The sequence below is a fragment of the Acinonyx jubatus genome, chromosome D4 (assembly GCF_027475565.1).
Source record: "Acinonyx jubatus isolate Ajub_Pintada_27869175 chromosome D4, VMU_Ajub_asm_v1.0, whole genome shotgun sequence".
In the NCBI taxonomy this organism is placed as follows: Eukaryota; Metazoa; Chordata; class Mammalia; order Carnivora; family Felidae; genus Acinonyx; species Acinonyx jubatus.
The window spans coordinates 28,019,017-28,045,321 of NC_069391.1; the positions used below are offsets into that span (position 1 = coordinate 28,019,017).

At 35.1% G+C, this 26,305-nt stretch overlaps 3 protein-coding genes across 4 annotated transcripts in view; all 3 read left to right on the plus strand.

Moving 5' to 3' along the window:
* The window catches only part of LOC106979356 (olfactory receptor 13C9), a 470,618-nt gene that overhangs the window by 158,839 nt on the left and 285,474 nt on the right, over nt 1–26,305 (plus strand). The gene's annotated exons all lie outside the window — the stretch shown is intronic.
* Nucleotides 9,658–12,425, plus strand: LOC106979355 (olfactory receptor 13C2). The gene has a single exon (XM_015077210.3). The coding sequence runs from the start codon at nt 10,568–10,570 to the stop codon at nt 11,522–11,524; it is 957 nt and encodes a 318-aa protein (XP_014932696.3). The 5' UTR covers nt 9,658–10,567; the 3' UTR covers nt 11,525–12,425.
* LOC128312147 (olfactory receptor 13F1-like) lies at nt 20,836–25,536 on the plus strand. Its single transcript, XM_053204852.1, has one exon. It carries the CDS (start codon nt 21,456–21,458, stop codon nt 22,416–22,418), a length of 963 nt encoding a protein of 320 aa, XP_053060827.1. The 5' UTR covers nt 20,836–21,455; the 3' UTR covers nt 22,419–25,536.

Genomic DNA, 26,305 nt, shown 5'->3' on the forward strand with positions numbered 1-26,305 from the left:
AGTTTGGTTACTTTTACTTTTTTTGCACTTTTATATTATTTAGCAATTTTTAATAATGACATACAGCATTTCAATATTATGGCATGCTCACTATAGAGAATTTGCAAGATACAGACAGGGTGAGGGAAATAAAGAGGTCACCTATTACTCTAACACTAGCAGATGGGTTTCAAGCGTTTTGAACAATATCTTTTGTGTTCTGTATATACTGCAATGTTGGAATTGGTTATTATATGTCTTTTTATGTTCACCTTCATACATAGTCCTATTTCATATGCATCACTTCATCAAATGCTTCAAAATAAATAAGTTCTCTGTTGTGAGAAAAGCAAAACAGAAAAATCCTCAAAACTGCACCCACATTCTCCAGTGGAAAGCCTTGTGTTGTAGTTTCACATTAATCTCAAAATCCTCCTAAGTCATTGGAGATACTATTTTCTTGGAGAATATCTTTCCTGTGGAACTAAGTGTGCAAGCATTTGGGACTATTGAGGGAAACGGGTAAATGCCTTAAGGATGGAGACTATGCAATCAATCAGAACGTCCTTATTTTATCTTCTTTCTTTGTTTCAGCTTACATGTTAGCTCTAGCATAAAGAAAATTTTGCAAAATTAAAACTGGGTTGAAAAAATCAGTCTATTGCTCTAGACAGTAATGTGGACAAGTGTTGGGTTAGATGGCGTCATATCCATGCCCATTTAGGAGAAGCCAGGCTTTTTGATATCCTGAGATCATTCCAATACTTTTCCAAAACTTAGAAGAGTATCTAAGTTCTTGATTTCTAGTGTGGACCTGCATTGATGTCTTGTCTCTCTTACTAATACCTTTGTCACCTTAGTGATCTAAGTAGATTTGGGGGGATGTCACACAGGATGTGATATTATCTTGATTTTGCTTGGCTTCCTCCTCAAATTTTTATTCTATCTGAAGAACATTTCTAATTTACAGGCCAACAGGAATGAGAAAGTGTGTTCAAGAGTAAGCCACATTCTAGGAAATCCATTAGGCTGGATAAATTATATATTGATGGAACAGTAAAGTTAGAAGATGTTAGAGATTAACATATTTTACATAGGCAAATAAGAGTTAAATGCTTGTGGTATTTGGGTATATTAATGTCACTTTTCCAAGTTCAGTTTTTAATTTTAATGGCAGGAATATCAAACAGTCATGAACTCTATATAAGTCCCTTTAACTTCCATCCTAGATATGCACAGATTAAATCTGATGGCAAAGGTTGAGACTATTGATGTATTAGAAGCACACCCTCGTGAAATAGGCTGTAAAAACCTATTAGTGGGGTGTTTGGGTGTGGCTCACTTGGTTAAGTGTCAGACTCTTGATTTCAGCTCAGGTCTGCTCTCCCACTTCCTGAGCTGGAGCCCTGCAATGGGCTGTGTGCTGACAGCACAGAGTGTGGTTGCAATTCTCTCTCTCCCTCTCTCTCTGCCCCTCCCCAGCTTGGGTGCTCTCTCTCTCTCAAAACAAACAAACAAACAAACAAACAAACAAACAAACATAAAAACCTATTAGTTTCCATAAACACACTCAACAGACTTTTATTTCCTGAAGAATTCCTGGTATGTAGAAAACCTCTAGAGTCAAGCATATTGTGTTTGACCCACAGGCCATTTTGGATACTCAGACTCTACTTTTTGTTTTTGTTTTTGTTTTTGTTTGTTTGTTTGTTTGTTTGTTTTAGCTTAAATCAAACTGCTTCCATAAGCTCTCTGGGATGACTGACCTAGGGCCTAGTCTTCTATCAGACTTTAAATTTTTGAATCTACTTAATTAAAGAAAGTAGAAATTATATTGTATCTTTTCTAATGTCTTATTTAATTTTGAGAGAGAGAGAGAGAAAATGAACAAGTGGGGGAGGGGCAGAGAGAGAGACAGGGACAGAAAATCCAAAACAGGCTCTGCACTGACAGCAGTCAACCTGGTGTGGGGCTTTAACTCACAAACGGTGAGATCATGACCTGAGCAAATCAGATGCTCAACCAAACTGAGCCACCCAGATGCCCTGAAAGTAGAAATTTTAATATGCATATTTCTCCTCAGAAGAGAAGATGAAGATAGTTTTTTCCCTGTCAGTGTTGCAGAATAAATTCTGAAGAAAAGAAAAACAAGTCATCTGTTTTGATGTATCCAGATGTTCAAATTGCTAGGCATACATGTTATCACTATAATACCGATGTGCTTTATTTAATACTTCAGCCTCTACAGGGTTTTTCCATTCAGGAAATTTATTTTAAAAGACTTTTCTATTTTTCCAATTCTCATTTAATTAGGATTTTGTGACTTGGAAAACTTAAATTTCCTGACAATTCTGGGAAGGAATTATTGCATAGAAACACTTCTATACTATTATTTAATAATAATAAATGAAATATTTTTTTTCCCATTCAGAGTGTATTCTATCATTTGTAACTAACCCCTGATTGATATGTATGGCATATGAGGTCATCTTTGCTTTGGTCTGTTTAGTTTCATCTTCCACCAGCCCCCATATGCCTCTCTGTTTATATTCTTGTGATGCTGCGTTATTTTTATTTCCCTGCCTTCATCATGCCATTTCTTGTCTTATACCATGGTGTTATTGTTTCTTCTTCCTGGATGTCCTTCCTCATATTATTTACCTCTCAAAATCCCACTCAAAAAGTTCAGGTATCACCTCTCCTGGCAAGTGTGTCTTGATTCTGAGTTACTTGTCACTTATACTTCCATAGCACATTAAACCATCATTTTATTTTCTATTTTTGAGAGAAAGAGAGTGGGGGAAAAGCAGAGGGAGAGGGAGATAGAGAATCTCAAGCAGGCTCTACTCCCAACACAGAGTCCTATGTGCAGCTCGATCTTAGGACTGTAGGATCATTCAGGACATGAGCTGAAATCAGTAGTCAGACACTTAACCACTGAGCCACTCAGGTGCCCATAAACCATCATTTTAATTGCAGCATTATGACCTTTTATTGAAATCATCTGATTACATGGATATTTTTATTACTACCTATAGGACAGGTAGAGACTGCATCTTGGACATTTTTATATTCATAGAAATTCTTACTATTGGCTTCATTGAGTAATTGAGTATGTATATAATAAATATCATATAAACAGTGATTTTAGAAAATATAAAACACTTAATAGAAATATGGGTAGAAGACATGAATATACAACACATATAAAAGACAATACAGCTATTTAAGTCACAACAAAAGTTAAATATTATAGTAGTTAAAAATTCCACTAAAAGGCATGATGAGATACTATTTTAAGCCCTTTAGATTACCAAAAAAAAATCCCAAACTATTGAAAGCATCATTGATGACAAGAGCAAGAGAAAAATCAGCAGTACTGTAATAGTGGTGGGAGCATAAACTAGTATTATCTTTTAGATTCATAAAAATCTTCACTGTTTTTGGCCACATCATTTCACTTCTAGAATTCGATTTTAACAAAGTGATTTGAACTAATTTTGTTAAAAATGATTTAAAAAGAAAAAGAAAAAAATATCATTCAAAAGTAAGCAGCCTTAAGGTTCGTCATTGGATCTTTAGAGGGGCAAATGATTTTAGCTTGATTTATTATGTTGTTTTATAATGAAGATCAGTCTCCTTTCTGAACTATGGTTGTTTTCAGCTTTGTTTCTTAAACCTTTATATATTATCTGAGGATATCTTTTCTTTCCTTGCCTTTCTTTTCCCTTCTCCTTTCTTCCTTCTAAAAAAACATTTTCCTTTCCTGTACAAAGACTGTGTATTACTTTTAGAATATTTACAATGTGAATGTGTTCATTCAAAAAGTCAACTTTTGTTATAAGATAATTTATAAAGTGAATATAAAATTGTACAGTAAATAATCTATACTTCCAAAAAGGTTGTGTGTGTGTGTGTGTGTGTGTGTGTGTGTGTGTTTGCATGTGTGTAAGACAGGGAGAAAAAGAGATTGAAAAATTGAGAGAGAATTCAGTTGGGGAAATTTTGATGACTGTACATGAGCCTCTTTATGATTTTTGTGTGAAACAGTGTAATGGGCCTCTTGTAATTAGGTCTTTAGGGCTTTATTTCTGAAGTCGCATGTTTTATACATATTTCATTTATGAAGCAATTTAAAGTTGCCCATAGAGGTTTAGAGAGGTCCTTAAGAACACTTAAATTGTGTCCTAAAGCATGGAGCAGACTCTTTAGATATTTGTGGATCTCCACAATGGGGCAGTGTTTTAGCCTGGGCTTTATGGGGAAATTGCCCCATTCCTAAAATGTATGGTTAAGTATCAATTTCCTTCCTATTTCGAACTAGAGGAATCTAATGGTGCTTTGTCTGAACTAGCAGAATTTATCTTTGTATTCACACCTGTAACAGTCATGTGTCTATAAATGTCAAACAATCAGTGAGTTTCTATGGCCAAATGATTACTCACTAGTAGCTGCCTCTTTGGAGGCTCAGCTACTAATGTGGAGTCATGAAGATTGGCTGCAAGTAGAAAAGCAGGACAAAATCATCTGTTGCTGCAACCTAGAGAGACAGGCAGTCTCTGGTTTGAAGGTAAGTTACTGCAAAGACAGGAAACAAACTTATCATCGATAAGTAGGAGTTGGGCTGATGGTTTAAAAGTGTCAATTTTGAACATGAGATGTTTTTCTCATTGAGAGATTGAGTGTTAGAGAGGGAATTTAAGGGTCTAGTGACTGCGATGTGGTGGGGGAAAAAGAGCTATGGGACCAAAAGAGCAGTTCTGTATGCAAAGACCACTGCACCAACTGGAACCAACTGGAAGGAATTTGCCCAGTAGGATGAGTTACTTTTTATTAATGTTCAGCTTTTTAGTGTGTTACATCGTATTTGGACACTGTTATTTTCTTGAGCGAATTGAGGCTTACTATAGGGTGTACAGTAGACTATGTGTTCTTTGGTAAACAAGTCATCGCTGGTCCTCTAGCAACAGCTCAGTTCCATTTGGTTCAGTCACTTAAGAACCAGGTGAACTGTGTTCCAGGTACTGTTCTAGGGCCTCTTTATACAGGGATAACATACGAGGAGGATCCCATGACCAATTTGGATTTTTTTAAAGAAACTGAACAGTATCATTTTGTGAACTGAAAAAGAAAATTTACCAAAGCAATGCATAGCCAGAAAGACACCTGCTTGGGCATTATTCTAATATGTTTGCATGCAGTATTGGGGACTATTTTGAATATTTGCTTTTCGATCATTAGGTTATAATTGTAAAAGTGAGTAACTTTTCCTTTTCCTTTTTATGTCAAGAGGCTTGCTAAAAATGTTAAAATAGTCTTAGTCAAAAAAGTTAGTCATGTGTTTTAAGACAAGGAACACACTGGTACCTTACTACAACCCTATCTTTTTATAGAGGGAATTGAATTTGATACAAGGCAGAACTTGAGATGAGTTTTGCCATTTTGGCACCTAATTTGCTGGTGTCCAGAAGATTGGGGTGACTGTGATAAAGTGTATTAGGATCTGTATGTAGGATGAAATAATACCATTTGTCACAACATTGTGTATGATCTGATTAAGCTTTTAAGCTACATGTACTTGATAAAGGAATGACTGTTTCAGAGATGTAAAAAAAAACAAAAAAAAAAAAACAAGGAAGAAATGAACAGAGAAGCATGAAGGAAACCACTGACAATGGGAACCATTGTTGTGCTATTTGGATTATATGCACCAGCTCCTTTAGTCATATAAACAAATATTATGATATAAGTGTTTTTATCTTCATTCTTTACCAAGGATGATGATAATCAGAAACGTGCCCAGGCCATCTAGTTAAGAGGCAGAGATGGTGTTTGACCTAAGTTTGCCTCCAAAGTCTGTGTGCCTGACAGTGGTATGGAATGTGCGTGTTGGAATATCATGTAGCATGGGGATAGCTAATGGAACCATGGCTTTGGCAGAGATGATTTTTCACAGGGGTGCATATAATCTTCACTATTCAAAGAACCCCTGGTGTACCTAATGCCTTTGGGGGTCTCAAGTGGTTTGAGACCTAACCCAGAAAAGTATGACAAATTCTATAAGATGGAAATCTTCTAAATAATTAAATAATTTTAAAAGCTAGGGCAAAGAGGATTTTAAAACCGGAAAATCAGATTTGGCTTTGGGTGATCCCAAGAAGACTAGTTATGGTCTGAAAATGAGAAGATGGATCCTTATTTCAGAGCAAAGTACCTAATAACATTAGGTAGACAAAGGAATTGAGAATGGAACAAGAATAATAGCTAGCATTTACTGAGCTATTATTTTGTTTGGGGAATTTTACTACCCGTAAAAGCAATAATGCATTTAATGGAAAGGAAATGACATAGGATATAAGGATAGACCCTTAACCCGGTCAAAGAATAGTTTACAGCTTGATGGTGGGACAGGAGATGGTTATGGGCCTGAAAATCCTAATGATACTATTTAAGTATCTTGAGTATTGAAAATTTGACTATATTTAGAGTACCTATTAGTCTCCAAGTCTCATGTAGTGTGTAATACTGAACAAGTTAGAACAATTTTCAAACATACAGCCTTGTGTCCTATGACAATGGATGGTTTGATGTAGTATATGTCATGTAGTGATGTACGTGAAAGGAGAGAGAGAGGCAGGCAGTGAATCTCAAGAGCTTTAATGTTGCTTTTTAAATAATAAGCAGTCTATTCATAAAGTGCCAAAATTTCAAAAAGTAGTAACAGATATACTGTAAATAGCCAACTTTCCATTCCTGTTAATCAGCTATCCATTTCATTTTCTGGCGATAACTATTCTTGTTTCTTTTTCTAGAGATATTCTATATATGAGCAAAAATGCGTGTATGTATGTGTATCATAATACATATATAATATTTTTTCACAAATGTTAGTGTGTCATATATACTATTCTGAGCATTAATTTTCCAGTTAATATTTCTTAAAGATATTTCCACATCAATACACAAAAAGGCCCATATTCTTTTTGGCAGCAGAATAGTATTCCATTATTTCTATGTCCCCTTTTCCTGGAAATGTAAACTGTTTCCACATCTGCTAATACAGACAATATGTTAATGAATCAATTTGTATGTAAATCACTTTACACATGTGCTAGCATAACTAGTGATAATTACTTACAAGTAAATCTTGGTCAATGATTATATGTATGCTTTTATGATTTTGACATATATTTCCAAATTGTCCTCCATAGAGGATGTACCAATTAGAGTGTACATTGAGAATATAGGAATTCCTGTCTCCTTGCCCTTAGGAGGCAAGCCATTAGAGGTGAAACCATGCCTTGTCCTTATGAGATCAGTGCATAGACATCTAAAGAATGAGTCATGGTGAGAGATGTAGAAAAATTCTCTGTAGCTCCCTGTGATGTTGGTCACTCAGTTTCTTGAAAACTTTTTTTAATATGTGTGTGTGTGTGTGTGTGTGTAGTGTTTGTATATTCATACTTATATGTATAATTATATATAAACTTTAATGTACCAAATAAAATAACGATGTCAATTAACAGCAGGCACAACTAATATATACATATGTATGTATATTACCAATATATATTTTAATATATACTTATATATTACATGTTATACATATATTTGTTGTATATGATATATAACTATATATTGTATATTATGCATAATTATGTATATTATATCCTTAGGGTATATTCTGAAATGTAGAATTTGGTAGAAAAGTCATGCATTTTTATCTGCGATTTTAAAAAAGAAAGATATTTGATAATTTATGGAAATTTAGATAATCTATTACATTATAATCTGAGGAAAATTCTGCAAATATACTCTAACCAAACCAAGATATAAATTAACATGTGGTCCTGAAGAGAATAGAAGAGAAACAGAAGAGAGAGGAACCAATAGTGAACAATGAGTAAATATAGAGTGGTAAATACATTGATGAAGAATATCCAATACGTATAGTGTAAGGGCTGAGAAAGAACTCTCAAAAAGGCTCATTGTAAGGAAATTATAAACACTTCTACATTATTTCACTGACTGAAATTTAGCAATTTGAGGATAGAAATGGGGGAATAAAAGTATTCTTGTAGTTCTGTCTTCATTTAATGTTTGAGGGATAGTTTAGGAGATCAGGCAGCACTCTAGTAGAAAAAAATAATCATTATGAGCAAATGGTTGGGTCCTGTAAGTCAAATTTTTAGAGTAGAGAAAGAGAAGATATCCACTTATGGAATGGTAAAATTGAGTAGAGTGTTCAAGTTAATGAAAACAAATAAGAATGACAACCAGCAAAAATAAGGAAGTGGGAAAAAAAGAGAATGCACTAATGTAAAGTAAATAAGTTATAAAAATAAAGTATATGGAAAGAAGAAAAATAGATTAATAACTATATTTTAAAGTGAATGGACTAAATACTTTTATATAAAACAGAGACTGTAAAAGGAGATTAAAAATTTAAACCAGATATATGTTACTTATAAGTAGTATACTTAAAGCGAGAAAGAGAAAGAAAAGTTGAAAATAATGGGATGCACTAAGAGTAGGCAAAAGCTCCCAAACTAAGAGGAAACAGGAGTGTAATAGAAATATCCTAAAAGTGGAAAATAAAGCACAAAACAGGAGAAAGGCCAATTAAGAACACTCATAGTTTATAAAGATTATCAGCCATTAACAACACAGAAGTAAGCATATAAAAAAAATCCTACTTATATAGGCAGAACATGCTTACCAATGTTTATATATAATTTGTTAATTATAGATGACAGAAGTTAATTATTTCAAAGGTTTGAATAATACATTAAATAAACTTGATTATATGTATACATGTATGCATGTATTGCGTATCTATATAAAATCATATGTCTCTCTCAAAGAGAATTCATATCTTTTGTTAACATTTACAACATGGATCAAGTAATTGGCTGCCAAAGTCTCCATAACTAGAGAATTATAGGTCATTTCTCATGTCATAAAATTGGAAATAACAAAAATCGAACACAAATATCTAATGACTAGAGTTCAAGAAACACACACTTGGGTAACTCCTGGTTTAAAGAGGAAAAGGAAAAATAATTATCTAGAAGTTAATGAAAAGAACATGTCATATCAAAATCTAAGTTTTTAGGAAACAACGTATTTTAAGAGCATGAATTACAGTTAGCAATAGGGAAAAAGGGAAATATTAAGGAATTTAGTTCTTATTTCATGAAATTAGAAAATCCAAATAAGCTTGAAAAAAATTTACAAACAAACTTCTTAAGTTCATAAGACGGGGAAAAAAAGATTGGAAAGGATAAATCTATCCAAAAGCCTCCTTTCCTTTTATGAGAAGATCTGTAATATAGGGAAGTGGCTTGTGAGACTAATACAGAAAAAATATAACTTAAGATAGTAAGGAAAAAGGAGATAGAACGTCTCACAAGGGAGAGCACAGATTATAAGGATTAAATGCAACCCTATGACAACACATTTGTAGCAAAATATAAAGTATTAAAATGAACTTCTCTCAAATCTCCATGTTGAAATCTTACTTCTTTCTGAACAATCATCTATTTTGGTTTGATATTTCTTTTGAAACGTTAGTATTAGAAAATATTAGTAAATTAGATTACAAGGTAATCTAGTCTATGAGCCAAATTCTCTGCAAATTGAATAATTAAGAATTTATACTCTGCAGCCATATGGCTTGGGGTTAATCTTAGTTATACCATTATTTAGCTATATGACCTTGACCTTAGGCAAATTACTTAACTTTTATGTGCTTTATTTTCTTCCTCTGTTAATAAAGATGATGATGCTAACAACAGTAATTGCCTAATAGGGATGCCATTCAGACTAAATGAGGTAATGCATAAAGTAAGCAATTAGTAGTGGATTGGCACAGAGTGACAAATAGTAGTCATTATTTTGTCTTTCATTTTATTCCTTTATTCAACATATATTTTTGAACATCTCTTTCTGTGTCCACTTCACTATAGGTACTGGACTGTGGAAGTAAACAACAAAAGTACCTACCTTTGTAAAGTTTACATGCTGCTGGTCAAGACAGATAGTAAACATAACATTATAATTTCAAGGAGTGACAAGATCATTGATTTATTGTGTGGTGGTGTGTAGCCAGTAAAAATGGTTTATTGTTCAGTTACCCATAAAATACAATGCTAAGTTTTTATTATAACCTCTAGTTTACATATGTGATGATAAATATGATAAAAAGGCCAGGCTTCAGGAAGGAAGACTTAGGTTTGAATCTGACTTAGCTCTGATATATATTTACCTTTAGTCAAGTTTACTTAATATTTATCCTTTAGTTTATCTGTAAAATGTGGATTACAATACCTCTATTTTAGCACTATGATGAGATTAACTAAATTACATGACACATTGCATGTAGCATAAAACATGTTAGTTTCCTCTTCCTTGCTTTGGTTCATTTTTGTATACTTCTTTTTTTTCTTTAGTCTTCTCCTTTAGAAATATTTTTCCCTTCTGGAAGAATATGGTACTTGTAAACTAGTACACATTTGAAAGTAATCGTAAGATACACAATTTGTTTTAACAAATTTTAATGTTTTACAGGTAAAAGAGAAACAGTAGAATGGAATGGGAAAATCAAACCATTCTGGTGGAATTCTTTTTCAAGGGACTTTCTGGCTACCCAAGGCTTGAGCTACTCTTTTTTGCACTGATCTTAATAATGTATGTTGTCATCCTTCTGGGCAATGGCACCCTTATTTTAATCAGCATCTGGGACCCCCACCTTCACACCCCTATGTACTTCTTCCTGGGGAACCTCTCCTTCTTGGACATCTGCTACACCACCACCTCCATTCCCTCCACACTGGTGAGCTTCCTCTCAGAAAGAAAGACCATATCCTTCTCTGGCTGTGCAATACAGATGTTCCTCGGCTTGGCCATGGGGACAACAGAGTGTGTGCTCCTGGGCATGATGGCCTTTGACCGGTATGTGGCTATCTGCAACCCTCTAAGATATCCTGTCATCATGAGCAAGGATTCCTATGTGCCCATGGCAGCTGGGTCCTGGATCATAGGAGTCATCAACTCTGCAGTACAAACCGCATTTGTAGTACAGTTGCCTTTCTGTGGGAATAACGTCATCAATCATTTCTCCTGTGAAATTCTGGCTATCATGAAACTGGCCTGTGCTGACATCTCAGGCAATGAGTTCATCATGCTCGTGGCCACAACACTGTTTATATTGACACCACTGTTATTAATCATTATCTCTTACACATTAATCATTGTCAGCATCCTCAAAATTCGCTCTTCTGAGGGGAGAAGCAAAGTTTTCTCCACATGCTCAGCCCATCTGACTGTGGTGATAATATTCTATGGAACCATTCTCTTCATGTACATGAAGCCCAAGTCTAAAGACACACTTAATTCAGAGGACTTGGATGCTACTGACAAACTTATATCCTTGTTTTATGGGGTTATTACTCCTATGATTAATCCTTTAATCTACAGTCTTAGGAACAAGGATGTGAAGGAGGCAGTAAAACACCTATTGAGAAGAAATGTTTTTAATAAGTAAATGGGAAAGGGACAGGTTATTTTTATAATCACAATATGAAAATCAGGGAAACCAAAGAACCTAATAGATCGGTTCTTGTTGCTGTGTCAAATTCATCTCTCAAATCTCTCAAGCTTTAAAAATTTTTTTGGTGCAGTGTGTAATGAAAATAAGTGAATGCCTATGTTTTAGGAGTCAGCGATTATGGTTTTTTCTTATTGTTGAAGAGCTTGAACGTGAGGGCAAGTAGAGGGGTAATGTAATAGTGAGAGAGATTTCCAGACAGGACAATGTTACCCTTTAAATGCTTTTTGATAAGATTATTTTCAAAACCAATTTAATATTTTCTTACTTTATAAGACAGAATAAAAACCTGTTTCAGATTTTTAAAACTGTTAAAATCATGAACTTACAATATTGTATTTACTAAAAAATATAATTTACTTGGAGCCTGTTCATATATGTAATGTTGATTGTCCTCTGTCTAGGTAGCTGTACAATATTAAACTTTTTGGTTCTAGTATAATAATTTTTTATAACTTTTTGTTCATATCCACCTATGAGGTATTAAGTTATTATTCTTTTCTACTTTCAACATATCTACTTTGACAGTCTTTTTTTCTGAAGGACTTCTGATACATGGGATCTAACTGCTTTGGATGTGGAATTAAATGACTGATTTTTAAAGCCTTTTGAAAATTAAAAGAAAATAACTACTTAGTGAAATATCCATGGATAAAAGTAGAGCTATATCTTTTCCTTTGTATCACTGACTTTCTATCCATGAAGTATGTTGCTAATCCAGGAGGAATCTGTTATTATGGAATGGTGGATCTACCTTTAGATGGTTTTTACATTTGGTTTTTATCTGGGATTTCCATTTCTTTTCTATGTTATGGTAACGTTCAGCTTTAAAAACATTTACTTTTATCATTTTATTTCTTCATCTGAATTTCATACTTTAAATATTCATATTAGATTTGAATGATTAATATTATATATTTTTTCTTCCTCTATCATATTATTCTCAGAGTTTTTTATTTAAAAATTTAAGTAATTTAGGTTATGTTTCTTTTTTAAAACAGTATCCTATATTTTTAAAAAAATTAAATTGAAGTTAATTAACAAACAGTGTAGTCTTGGCTTCAGGAGTAGAACCCAGTGATGCATCACTTATATATGACACCCAGTGCTCATCCTGAAAAGTGCTCTCCTTAATGCCCATCACCCATTAATCCATCCCTCCACTCACACTCCAACAACCCTCACTTTATTTTCTGTCTTTAAGAGTCTCTTATGGCTTGCCTCCCGCTCTGTTCTTATCTTATTTTTCCTTCTGAGCCCCTATGTTCATTTGTTGAGTTTCTCAAATTCCACATGTGAGTGAAATCATATGATATCTTTCTCTGACTAATTTATAATACCCTGTAGTTCTATCCATGTTGTTGCAAATGGCAGGACTTCATTCTTTTTAATCGCCAAGTAGTATTCCATTGTACATGTATACCACATCTTCTTTATCAGTTTGTCTGTTGGGTGGACATTTGGGCTCTTTCCATAATTTGGCTATAGTTGATAGTGCTGCTATGAACATTGGGGTGCATATGCCCCTTCGAATCAGCATTTTTGTATCCTTTGGTTAAATGTGTAGTAGTGCGATCACTAGTTCTATTATTAATTTTTTGAGGAAACTCCATACTGTTTTCCAGAGTGGCTGTATCAGTTTGCATTCCCGCCAACAGTGCAAAAGGGCTTCCCTGTCTCCACATCCTTGCCATCATCTGTTGTTCCTATCTCGAGAAACAAGAAATGTCCCCAATACATAACCTAATCTTATAACTAGAAAGAAAGAAGCTAGAAAAAGAACAGGAAATAAAGCCCAAAGCCAGCATAAGGGAAATAATAAACATTAGAGGAACTAAATGGTATAGAATCCAAAGAAACCAAAACAGATAAATGAAACTAAGAGCTGTTTTTTTTGAAATAATAGCTTATGATTCTTTTAGAATTTTAGAAAACTTTAAGATATTAGGTTACTTGGTTTTGCTCTTGTTTGATTGCTTCAGCTTTTTAAACACTGCTTAAAATTCTACATTATTTAATTGCTAATTTTTATTTAGATTTTAAAATTTTATTGTTTTTTTAACCTTTTAATTTTTAAAAAATCTTGTGTTTACTTTTAATTGTAAAAGAGAGATTCATTTTCCCCTTATAGTTCAGAAAGAGGCAGCAGTGAGCATTTTATAGGATACTACATCACAAAAGAAAGGCCTCCTTTATTCCATTGTCATTCTACTTCTATCTCTGTCTCCTTGAATCTTTTATTTTTCTTAGTAGTAATAGTAGTAAATAATTATTTTCTGGGAATGTCCTTCAAGAAATTTGAGAGAACCACAAGTTCATGATCCTTCCAAGATCCTATATCTATCTAACTAACGAACGAATGAATGAACGAACAAACGACAGCAACAACAAAAAGACCTAAGACCTGAGTGACTTCTTGTAATGGTGTACTTTATGAAACTATAAGGGGGATAAAATGTTTTAAATTTCTCCAATATGCAAAGCTGTTAGGATATACTGAGTCAACATTTGTCTAAAACAACGAGCTGTCAGCATACTCAAGGAGGTAGTGAAAGATTTGACTGACAAACCACAATAGAGGTTTTGTATAACAGGTTCACAGCCTGATTTACATCAAACATATTTATTCCCGAGATGGAGTTCTTGGGAATTTCTTTCCAGAACGGTCATATATGTATATCATATTATACTGTGTGTGTATATATATATATATATATATATATATATATATATATATATATATACTGTCACTCCTTTGCATTACTTTCTTTCATCATCATGATCAGTGAGAAGCTGGCTAGAACCCAGTTTATACAAAGTAAGATTTTAAAACATGGCATCAGAGTCATTTCACTGATTCATGGTTTCCTGACTTTGTTGGATTTAGACTTGGTCATTGTGCAGCTGCCCAGAAAGTGGAATGACCATATTGCAGATTGGCCCTTTGGAAAATGCTTAGGGGGCAGATAGACTAGCAATTTGTAAACTTTAGTTGGCTTTCTTAGGAGAGAATGATGTGCTATTCAGAGGGGGACAGAATAACTGAAGGGTGACTAAATGAAAGTGTTTAGAGACTACTGGTTGTGGCTGATCTCTTGTTTCATACCACTATTTAGGCTTCAGGACCAGTCATTTCTGCCTGTTCTTCAGTGTCATCAATGCTGATGTCATTTTGATCCAGTTTGTGTCATCCCATGCATGGATTTACATTCCCTTCATTCTCTGAACTATAGCTAGCTCTGGGCTTCTATTTACTAACTGAAGATTTGAGGAAGATACAAAGGAATGACAATGCAGAAAAGGAAAAAAGAATAACCCTAATTAGACTTCAGATCTCACTCTATTTAACCTCCACCATGAGCTTTCATAAAGATTCCTTATCATCCGTCTCTCCCCTAGGCTCTGGTCACCTGTTATGTTAATAGCGTTCACTGTTTCTCATTTAAGAATTATATCTTACATTTGTTATCATCCTTAGTCCCAGAGAAGCATGACTCCATGTACTTGCTTCTGGACCTTGGAAGACATCAGGTTCAGACCAAAACTTAAGTAGTTGCTGTCAGCTAGGGCACAAACAAAGCGTAATGCCAGTTTTTGTTTGTTTGTTTTGTTTGTTTTGTTTTGGTTTTGGTTTTGGTTTTTCTAGTCAAACATCTTGTGTCTTTGGAACATGATGGCCCTAATAGAATCAACCTTGGAATGGTGACCATATGTCTTATTTGCTCAGAATGAATCTACTTAGCAGAGTTTCCCTGGTGTAATTAGTAATAGTTCACTTTCATTGTCAAGTGTCCTAGCTTGGATGAGAAGAAAAATTATGTAATGCCTTATAAGTGGAGATGAACAAAAGTTATAAAAATAATACTATACTAGAATGAAAAAGTTTAATATTATATAGCTACATAGAACAAGGGTAATCAGCATTTCATATTTGAATAGACTCCAAATAAATCAGATTCTTTTAGTAATTACAATATTATAAATTCATGATTTTAACTGACTTTTAAAAATCTGAAACCAGTTTTCATTCTGTCTTGTAAAGAAAGTAACAAAATATCCTGGTAGTCCAAGCCTCCTTACCTTACTTTCTAGAAACTTTATATTTTTACCTTTCATACTGAGATACACAACCCATCTGGAATTGATTAAATAACAATCTCTGGGCAGATCATGCCATGCTGTTTAGGGTGTCCTAAATTGTTTTCCACAATTTACTTGGAAATTTGTTAATTTGCTTTACATTTATTAGACATCAGAGTAACATATTTTTACTTATTTTTATTCTCTTCTGTTTTGTCTCACTAAAATCATTAGAAATACATTTTATAGGATTTCTGGGAGCTCATTTACACCCAGTACTAACAAAATGGACTTTATATTTGTAATTGTATTTTGGAACTAGAAATATTTTGTGTCGTCTACAATCTGCTTGTTTGTATTATAAGAGGAATCTTAATTTTTAAGGAACCTAAAACCTAGTTTTAAATAGTCCTTAGCCATTTTCAGGCACCAATACATTTTTCAAATAAAATTCTCTCATTTTACCTTATATGTCTCAACTCCTGAATATGTTACTCTAAGTACCAGAATTCGTAACCAGTACTAAAAGTAATGATAAATGATATAAATAATGAAAAGAAATCTGTCACTATTTATGAATAATGCTCTATGATGTGGGATCCTCAAATGATCTATAGTATTGGACTTAAAAAGTGAATTAATGTCAACTATGCTTCAATTAAAAATTTTAAAAAATTGCAAAAAAGTGAATTTACCAAGATTGCTAAATATCAGTTTAGCATAGAAAAATCATTACATACCAATAACAAGAAAGTAGAAAATAGCATTTAAAGCAAAATTTATAATAGCATCAAAAATATAAAAATATATGACAAGACATTTATATAAGAAAAATCAATAAAACGTTATTGAGAGAAATTTAAAAATACCTAAATTAATGGATTAGAAGATTCAATAGTATAAAGATGTCATTCTCTCTAAATTGAAATATAGGTTCAAGGGTATCTCAATCAAAATTCCAGCAGATTATTGTGAAAATTTATACACAGACACCAAAATATACAAATGCCAACACTAGCTAACCCACCCATAAAGAATAAATAATTTAGAGGGCCAAAATCAAATCTTATTATATAGAGCTATAGCTAAAAAGACAATGTAGTATTTGTGCAAGGATAAGAATAGACTAATGGAACAGTACAAGAGGCCAAAAAGAGATCCAAACATATATGGTCAATTAGTTTATATCAAAAGTGATACTGTAGTGCAGTGGGGAAGAGAGCTTTCAATAAAATCATATTGAGTCAAATAGTGTACACATAGTAAAAAATAAATCCTGACCTTGCCTGATACCGTACACAAAAATTAATTCCAGATGGATTGTATATCTCAGTATGAAAGGCAAAAATGTAAAAGTTCTAGAAAGTAAGGTAGGAAGCTTGGACTCATCAGGATATTTTCCCTATGGATAAAAATAGGAGAGACAAATGAATAAAATTATGACTCTTTTAAGAGGGATAAAGACCAGGTGAGTCAGTGTTGGATAGGCAATGAAACCATTTATTGCTACATCAGTGTTACATTGTTACAATGAAACAGCATAATAAACAATCATAAAATCTCAGTGGTACACCAAAATAAACATTTATTCAAGTCTATGAGACACCTGGATCCATGTGACCTCAACTAAATTATCTTTATATCTCAAATCAGCTGTGAGTTGGCTTGCTGATTGTGGACTCACTCATTTGTTGGGGATTGACTGACTCATGTAAAGTGGCCTTGGCTGGTGGCAACTGAGGCACCTCAGTTCTGCTTAATGTGCATTTTATCCTCCAGTTGGATAACTTGGACATATTTTCATGATAATAGCAGAGATGGAAAAGAGAGGACTAACCTGAGTGAAAGTGCTTTACTAGTCTCTTCTTGCATTATATTTCTTAATGCTCCAGTGATCAAATCAAGCCACATGTGTAGGACCAAATCAGAGTAGGCAAGCCTAGGAAAGAGTGAAGAATTGGGGTCATTAATATAATTAATATACCACAATTGTATAAGATCACTTAGCTCACCAATAGTCGAGCTGAGGTTTAATTCACAACTCTTTACGTCTGGTACTCATTCCAATGCACTATTCCTTCAAAGACTGTTATATAATCTTTATAAAATCACAATCATTGTGCTAAAAACTCAGGGTCTTCAAGGGGCATTTGATAGTAGTCAGTTATCTGATTGATCAATGTTCTCCCTTTACTCTGTGGCCATTTAAAAGCTCAGTAAGGATGTTTTGTCTTCTGTTTTTCATGTAACTGAAAGATGTGGAGAGATTTCTGAAAATAATTCAGTTACTTTACAAGCCCAGAGGCCCTGTAGGAAGGCATTTCTATAGTTTTTAATTGCAGTATTTGCTATGTAATTCGAGGGCAATCTGCAGAAGGAATGCAGGAGGCAAATAGTCTCCTACAATTCTACTTGCACAAAGGCTGCTCAGCAATCAAGTCTCTTATTGGCCCAGATAACTTGAATTAATTAAAATTTTTTTAACCTCATTTTTTGGTTCCCATTAGTACATGGAACTTGGAGAATCAAACCCTGGAGAACTAGAAAGTTTCTTATCTTCTTTATGTTCCAGAATCACAGCATTAAATTGTTAAGGGAGTTGGAAAGTCCCTGATAGCAACAGGAGACTTTAGTAGTCTTAGATCCAGGGATAACCCTTTGGAAGTTTTAGAGAGCAGAGCATAGGTGGTGATTTTGGCAGAAAAAAATCTTTGTCATTATTTTTCTTATGCAGTTATTTTTATATTTTTACCAAAAGCTCTGTATGTTGAGAATTTGTGAATGAGGAAAGATCTGGCTTGATTTTTTTGCAAACCAAGAGCATCCATATCCTTTTTCATTGCAATTTCTGAATAAAAATACCTCTGCATAACCCACTCTAATACAGTTTTCATGGAGAATTACCATAATTACAAAATTCAGATTCTTTTACTTTTCTGAGCACTGCACAAAGATTCACAAGCAAGACCATGCTGGAGATCAACTTTAAATAGTGAAGCATACATTAGTCAAAGAGGAAGATACTGATCACATGTGCTGAGGTAAATGAGAGCAGACCTTATCCATCTCTTTCTGTATCCTCTGATTTATAAAACTGATTCATGGGTCTCAGCTAGGCCAGGAGACCAGAATAGGAGACCAGATATTTACTTTTAAAAGAAGTACTTGTTGATAAGGAAAATATTGAGTTGAAATGAGCCCAAAATGTGGGACGGAAGTTTTCGATTTGCTTTTGATTTTCTCATTTATCTCAGACAAGTCATTAAACTCCTTCAAGCATCCGTCAACTTTAAAATTAGAATGTTGGGGTAGAACTCTGATTTGTTCTGGCTCTGACATTTGGGAAGGAAAAGGGAAGAGATTGTTGGAAAACATTTGGTTATCTTAGCCCTGGCATCTGAAGTCATTTTAGGGAAAGTATCTCAATAAAATGACTTAGGATAGGTGAGACTCTTACAAGCATTGTAAAGGAAGGATAAGGGAAAGAATAGGGACCCAATCTGCATGAGAAAAAGACATCATTATTTTATTTATAAGAAAAGACCAGACAGTGGTGAAGAAAGAAGAGAAAGCAAGAAGAGCAAGAGCTAGAATAGGAAAACTGGGTGCTGAGTGGGGAAAGACCACTAGAGAAGCCCTCAGTAGAAGCATGGTGTGTGCTGACCCAAATGAACGTTAAAAAGCAGAAATCTTTAACAATCACCTTTCTGAAAATAATCAGTCAGGTGTTTCCTATTCACTTATGGATTGGAGGTTGACATTTTAATAGATTATGAAGAAGTACTAAGTTTTTTATCTGAGCCAGTGTGAACCAGCACTGGGTTAGCATAGGCAGGTATAGCTCTGAAAGAAAAGCAGGGAGATGATGAAATCATAAACGTTTTGTGATGTTCTGAAATATTAGAGAGGCCATGGAATTGGGTGGTGGAAAAAGAATTTTAAATTAATCTAGGAATTGTCATCTTCCTGTATAGATTACAAAAAAAACCCCAAACAAACTGATTTCAAAGAGGCCAAGTGATTTGCCTGATTATGCACACCACTAAGTAGCATGGTTGGATTTAGAGTCCAATTCTTACACTCAGAGGACAGTGGTCTAAAACCCTACAGAAGATAATTGGGGAACACCTCAACCTCTCCTAAGAGTACAAATGGTCATTGCCTTCCCCACCTCACTCTATGTCAAATATTTAAAGCTAAGAGTTCATCGTCTTTGTTTCTTAAATGAACTGGTTTCTTTAATGTTACAGATAAGGGTGCATATCTAAATGAGCAGTTGAGAAATCTTAGGCTTTTAAGTTGGCACAGGGACCAATAGTGAAAATGTTCTTATTTGAATATGTACCAAACATTGTCCATGTTCAAGGGAGTGGTGTGTTATTAAAAATCTTGAATGTAAGTTATTCTTTGCTAGTATTATGGGGAACAAGATCTGGAGAAGCTCAGTTGTACCAGGGGTGGGAGCCAATGGGATGTGCACATATGGCTATTGTTCAGTGTAATATACTTGAGTAATGTAGGTATATATAAAGAACGAAGCTGTACTTGAGACAGTGGCATACAGTTTTGATGACTGGATAAATATTCATGAAAAACAAGACTGGAGTTGGTGAGAAAGGTAACAGCATGTAGATGAACTGTTGGTTATAGACGTAAAAATATAAAATGGCATGATAAGTATGAGAAATGACAAGCTGGTTGTTGTTTCAGACCAGAGTCTGGAGCTGGAGTGTTGGAAGATGAGGCTGGAAAAGTAGGCAGTGATGAGGATGTGAGGCTTGAGTGTGTGTGATTGATTGCATTTGAGCTCTACTTAGAGGACAGTGGTTTTTAAACATGTTCCCATATGTGACTAATTGTGAGATACATCACAAGTAATTAGAATTGCATTATAAAATCCTGAACTTTGAAAATCAGTTTGTTTCTAAGAAAGCGTGAGCTCAGGATGATTCCATATTCAAAAATGCCTTCTTGGAAATGGAAATCAGGTAGTACGATAGTGATTGGACACAGGTTTATCTTCTATTTATAGTGTACCGCATATCCATGTGTTACAACACATAATTAGCAGGTTTATGAGATGCAACTAAATCCTTTCTCCATGTAACGTTTTACAAAATTTCTTTTCTTTCCCCAGCAAGCCTCCTGTGGTCCTTAACTCAATTAGGTATAATGCATTTTTTTAAAAGTTTGTTTATTCATTTTGAGAGAGAATGTGAGCAGATGAGAGATGAGAGAGTGAGAGAATGAGAGAGAATCCCAAGCAGTCTCCGCACTGCCAGTGTGGAGCCTGACATGGGCCTTGAACTGAACCTGTGCGGGGCTTGACCATGGGATCATGACCTGAGCCAAATCCAGGTTTGATGCTCAACCACTGAGCCACCCATGCGCCCCAGGTCTAATGCCTTTTTTGATTAAACTAAGTGTCACAATGTCTCACTGACCAGTGTTCCTAACACAGAGCTAAGATTCTTACCCTCTGTGTTCTCATGGTACCCGAGGGTGTATGTATATGATGTTAATTGTATTTATTTCTTTACTTGACTGTGTGATATTTTATTCTGAGCTGCCCAAGAGTAGCTTTTTAGGTAATTCAAAGAGATCTTCAGTGACTTGTAGTATATTCAACAAATGAATGAATGAGTGAATAATTAGCATGGTATTGCCAGAATAATGATCCTTTTAAAGTACCCCTAACTAATCCCCTTGAAAGATGGTAGAATTTGATTTTCATATATATACAATGTATATTTTTATTCACTACTACAGATAAACAAAGAGGCATAAAATGGTCAAGGCAAACTTGACAGTCATTTCCAATTTTATTTTCCTGGGGTTTACTCGTTACCCCAAAGTTGAGGTCATCATATTTGTGCTGTGCTTGCTGATGTACCTGATCACCCTGCTGGGTAATATCATTCTGATGTCCATCACCATCCTGGATTCCCACCTACACAAACCCGTGTACTTCTTCCTCAGCAACCTCTCCTTTTTAGACATCTGGTACACCTCTTCTGCTCTCACTCCAATGCTGACAAACTTTGTTTCAGGGAAAAACACCATCTCATTCTCAGGATGTGCCACTCAGATGTACTTTTCTCTTGCCATGGGCTCCACTGAGTGTGTGCTCCTGTCCACGATGGCGTATGACCGGTATGTGGCCATCTGCAACCCTCTGAGATACCCCATCATCATGAACAAGAGGGCTTGTGTGCAGATTGCCGCTGGCTCCTGGATGACAGGCTGCCTCACCGCCCTGGTGGAAACAGTATCTGTGCTGCAGCTGTCTGTCTGTGGAAGTAGCATCATCAATCACTTCACTTGTGAAATTCTGGCTGTCTTGAAACTAGTTTGTGTGGATACTTCCAGGGTGCAGTTGATCATGCTGGTGATCAGCGTACTTCTTCTTCCTATGCCGATGCTCCTCATTTGTGTCTCTTACGCATTCATTCTCTCCAACATCCTGAGAATCAGCTCAGTGGATGGTGGAAGCAAAGCCTTTTCAACATGCGCAGCCCACCTGACTGTGGTGGTTTTGTTCTATGGGACAGCTCTCTCCATGTACCTGAAGCCCTCTGCTGTAGATTCACAGGAAATAGACAAATTTATGGCTTTGGTATATGCTGGATTAACCCCCATGTTGAATCCTATCATTTATAGTTTACGGAACAAAGAGGTAAAAGTAGCTGTGAAAAAATTGCTGATTAGGAACCCTCTGTGTGCTTTTTCAATCCCCCATAGCAAATCATAACATTAGTCTAAGGGATGTATTGACGTGTTCAATACGCACCAGAACATTGGACTAAGAGGGGAAGACACTCATTTTAAATAAGATGTGTGATTTCCTAAGTTTCCTCCTTGACTGACTGCTGAAGCTCTAAGATAATATAGACATATGTTACATAAGCATATCTGAAATCTTACATAAAAAGGGCTCATGGTGACAAATTTCAATATTTTGTTTTGGGTGATAGAATGTAAGTATAGCTTTAAACATTAAGTTAGTGTATTGTTAGTATTCAAAATTATGTGCATGTAATATACAAATGTAAAAACTATAGTAGACTTTTTAGATAGTTTATTATTAACCTCTGTTTTAGGCTGAGTTGTGTCCCTGCAAAACTTATGTTGAAGCTCTAATCCCCAGTACCTCAGAATGTATCTACTTTTGGAGATAAGGCCTTTAAAGTGGTGATTAAGTAAAGCGAGGCTATCAGTGTGGGCCCTCATACAATTTGAGTTGTGTCATTATGAGAAAATATTTAAGAAATTTAGACACACATGAGTACACGAGTGTTGCTCACACACAGAAGCAAGGACATAGCAAGAAAGCGGCTATCTGAAAGCCAGGGAGAGGCCTCAGAAGAAATCAAATCTGCCAACACTTTAATCTTGGTCTTCTATCCTCCAGAACTATGAGCAAGTCAATTTCTGTTGTTCAGCCAGTCAAGTCTCTGCTATTTTGTTGTGGTAGCTTTAGGAAACTAGTACAACCTCTTTTTCCGCATTGCTAAATTTAATGGGAGTAATTGCATATTCTATAAAGTGTGACTATGTTTTACATGTGTGGAAATATTTGTGCATGCAGATGGATGTGTGTGATGTGAATATATATGTACAAATGGAGAAGGTCTGCACAAATGTATACTGAATAGAAATGGGGTAGAGGAATGCTATTCTGGAAAAAATATGAGAGAGTTTAGCAATTTGTTGTTGGTCTTCGAGTGTTGATGTTATTTAGTAAATTCAAAGAAGCTGCAGGATGTTTCAGTGAAACTATGAAGGCCCTTCCCTTTTTTATTGTGATATCCGCTAAGACCTATATCCTTTAATTCAAGGGTGTAAATGAAGCCATAAGCATTTAGAAACAAAATACATAATATATTTGTATTATAAAATATACAGTACCCCAAACCCACTAAAATGGTGTGAAGTAGTGAAATACATGAATATATCTTATAATATAAACCACAATATACAAGGAATTAAAAAATGTACACTCATCCGTATTTGTAACATTTGTATGTCCTTTCTGGACCAGATGACTAAATGTGAGGTCAGTGTGCAAAACTGCTTTTTATCATGAAGCTGTCACCAGAGTCTATAAAATTGATATGATGCCCTGGATCCTGAAAGCAGTCGGATGAAGAAGATAGGATAAATATGGGATTACAGGGCTGTAGGGCTGGATTTGATTTCTCAGATATGAATGAACAGTCATCAAAGATGATTGGTCCATTGGTGTCAGTAAAGAACTCTGATGCAGGCATTGATTGGATGAGAGGAGATGCCTAAGGATGATGACTTCACAAAGTTAGGGATGTAAGTCGGTTGACTGGTTGGCTGTGCATTGATGGTTAGACTTACAGATGAAGACAGATTTGTGAAATCTGGGCAAGAAATCAGGTCTAAAGCTATACATATGTTGGGAAATCTTTTGCACAGAGATGGAAATTGAGCCCTTGGTGTGGATGATGTTGTCTAGTGAGAAATTTAGGACAATTGCCTATAAAATAGTTGGCTATATTTTCCTGTTATTGATCACAGCTGTGGTAAAAATGAAAGTATAGTACACTTGGGATCTAGAGTAAGTTTTCCAAAGGATACAAAATGCTGATTTGATGAACACATGCATCCCAATGTTTTTACCAACACTATCAACAATAGCCAAATTATGGATAATCCCAAATGTCCACTGACTGATGAATGGATAAAGAAGAGAATGGTGTACACACACACACACACACACACACACACACACACACACACACAATGGAATACTACTCGGTGATCAGAAAGTCTGAAATCTTGCCTTTTGCAACAATGTGTTTGGAACTAAAGTATGTTATGCTAAGCGAAATAAGTCAGACTGAGAAACACAAATATCATATGATTTCACCTATATGTGGAATTTAAGAAACAAAACAGATGAACATAGGGGAAGAGAAGAAAAAAAAATGAGATAAAACAGAGAGAGAGAGAAACCATAAGAGACTCTGAAATACATAGAAGAAACTGAGGGTTGCTGGAAGGGAGGTGGATGGGGGATGGACTCAATGGGTGATGGGTATTAAGGAGGGCTCTTGTTGGAATGAGCACTAGGTGTTATATATAATTAGTAGAATCACTAAATTCTACTCCTGAAACCAATACTATAGTATATGTTAGTTAACTAGAATTTAAATTTTAAAAATTTACATTTTTTTGTTTCTGTATAATCTTAGTGATTTTAGGAGATTTCTTTTTTTTTTAATGTTTATTCATTTATTTTGAGAGAGGGAGAATGTGTGCACATGCCCTCAAGCAGGGGAGGGCAGAGAGACAGGGAAAGAGAGAATCCCAAACAGGCTTTTCCCTGATCACCTCCCCCTCCCCCAGTACACACACACACACACACACACACACACACACAATGTGGGACTTGATCCCATAAACCGTGAGATCATGTCCTGAGCCAAAATTAAGAGCTGGACCTTTAAATCAATGAATTACCCAGGCTCCCTGATCTTAGGCAATTTCTTGAATATCCGAATCAAATTTCCTTGTTTATGAAATGGGAATAATTATTTAAAAAATTTTAATATTTATTTTTGAGAGAAAGAGAGAAACAGTGTGAGTGGGAGAAGGGCAGATAGAGAGGGAGACACGGAATCTGAAGCAGGCTCCAGACTCTGAGCTGTCAGCACAGAGCCTGACAGGGGACTGGTATCCATGAACCGTGAGATCATGACCTGAACTGAAGCCGGGTGCTCAAGCCACCCAGGTGCTCTGGGAATAATTTAATATATTTATAATAATTATTTAAAAATTCGTATTTGCTAATTCCCAAAGACCACCTGACAATTAGCTATGATGATAGCCTTATCACTTTGAGAGTCAATTTTTTGATATTTTTTTTGGACTAGACCCTAGCCCCAGTTAGTTTCAATTTACCTATTATTTCAAATGTATTGAGCAATATCTATGAATGTGTTATACACCTAGAACTGACATTCTGGTAGTTTTTAGGGATATAAGCATAAAATACCTCAAGCTATCTCTTTCTCTCTCTTTCACCCTTTCTCTGATTGTCTGAGCTGAATCATTCCCTGTGTGGTGTCCTCTCGATTCTACTGGGTTCTGACAACTTGCACTGGGCCTCCCTTTCATGTTTACATTTTACTTATTCCATCAGGTCCAAACATCCTGCTGAACAAAACAAGCAGGGATTCCCTCCTGAACTCTGTTGGGTTGTTGAAACCTTTGCTGGGTGGCTCTTGAGCAGAGCCGCTCTCCCCTATCCAGCTCAGCTTGTGGCACTGTACCAGGCAGCTCACCTGTATTACGTATAAATACATGTTATGATATCACATAAAAAATAAAACAATTACTACTTACTAGCAATTTCAAGGGGATTTTTTTGAAAGGAAATATTTAAAATGAGACTATTGCTTCTGAAAGAGTAAAATTGTCAGTATTCCTAAGGATTTATCCAATTGATATATTTTTCCCAGCAATTGCTTATTACAGAATAATTATACACTGATATGATTTTTGCCTTACCCAGCCCAAATGACCTCTTCAGTATATTTATCAATCAAATGTATCAGTCTGCATTTAAAATTAGCTGATGTTTTACCCAAAGCTTTTGGATATGTT

Coding starts and splice junctions, on each gene's coding strand:
- LOC128312147 (XM_053204852.1), top strand. CDS start 21,456: ATGGTCAAGGCAAACTTGACAGTCATTTCCAATTTTATTTTCCTGGGG.
- LOC106979355 (XM_015077210.3), top strand. CDS start 10,568: ATGGAATGGGAAAATCAAACCATTCTGGTGGAATTCTTTTTCAAGGGA.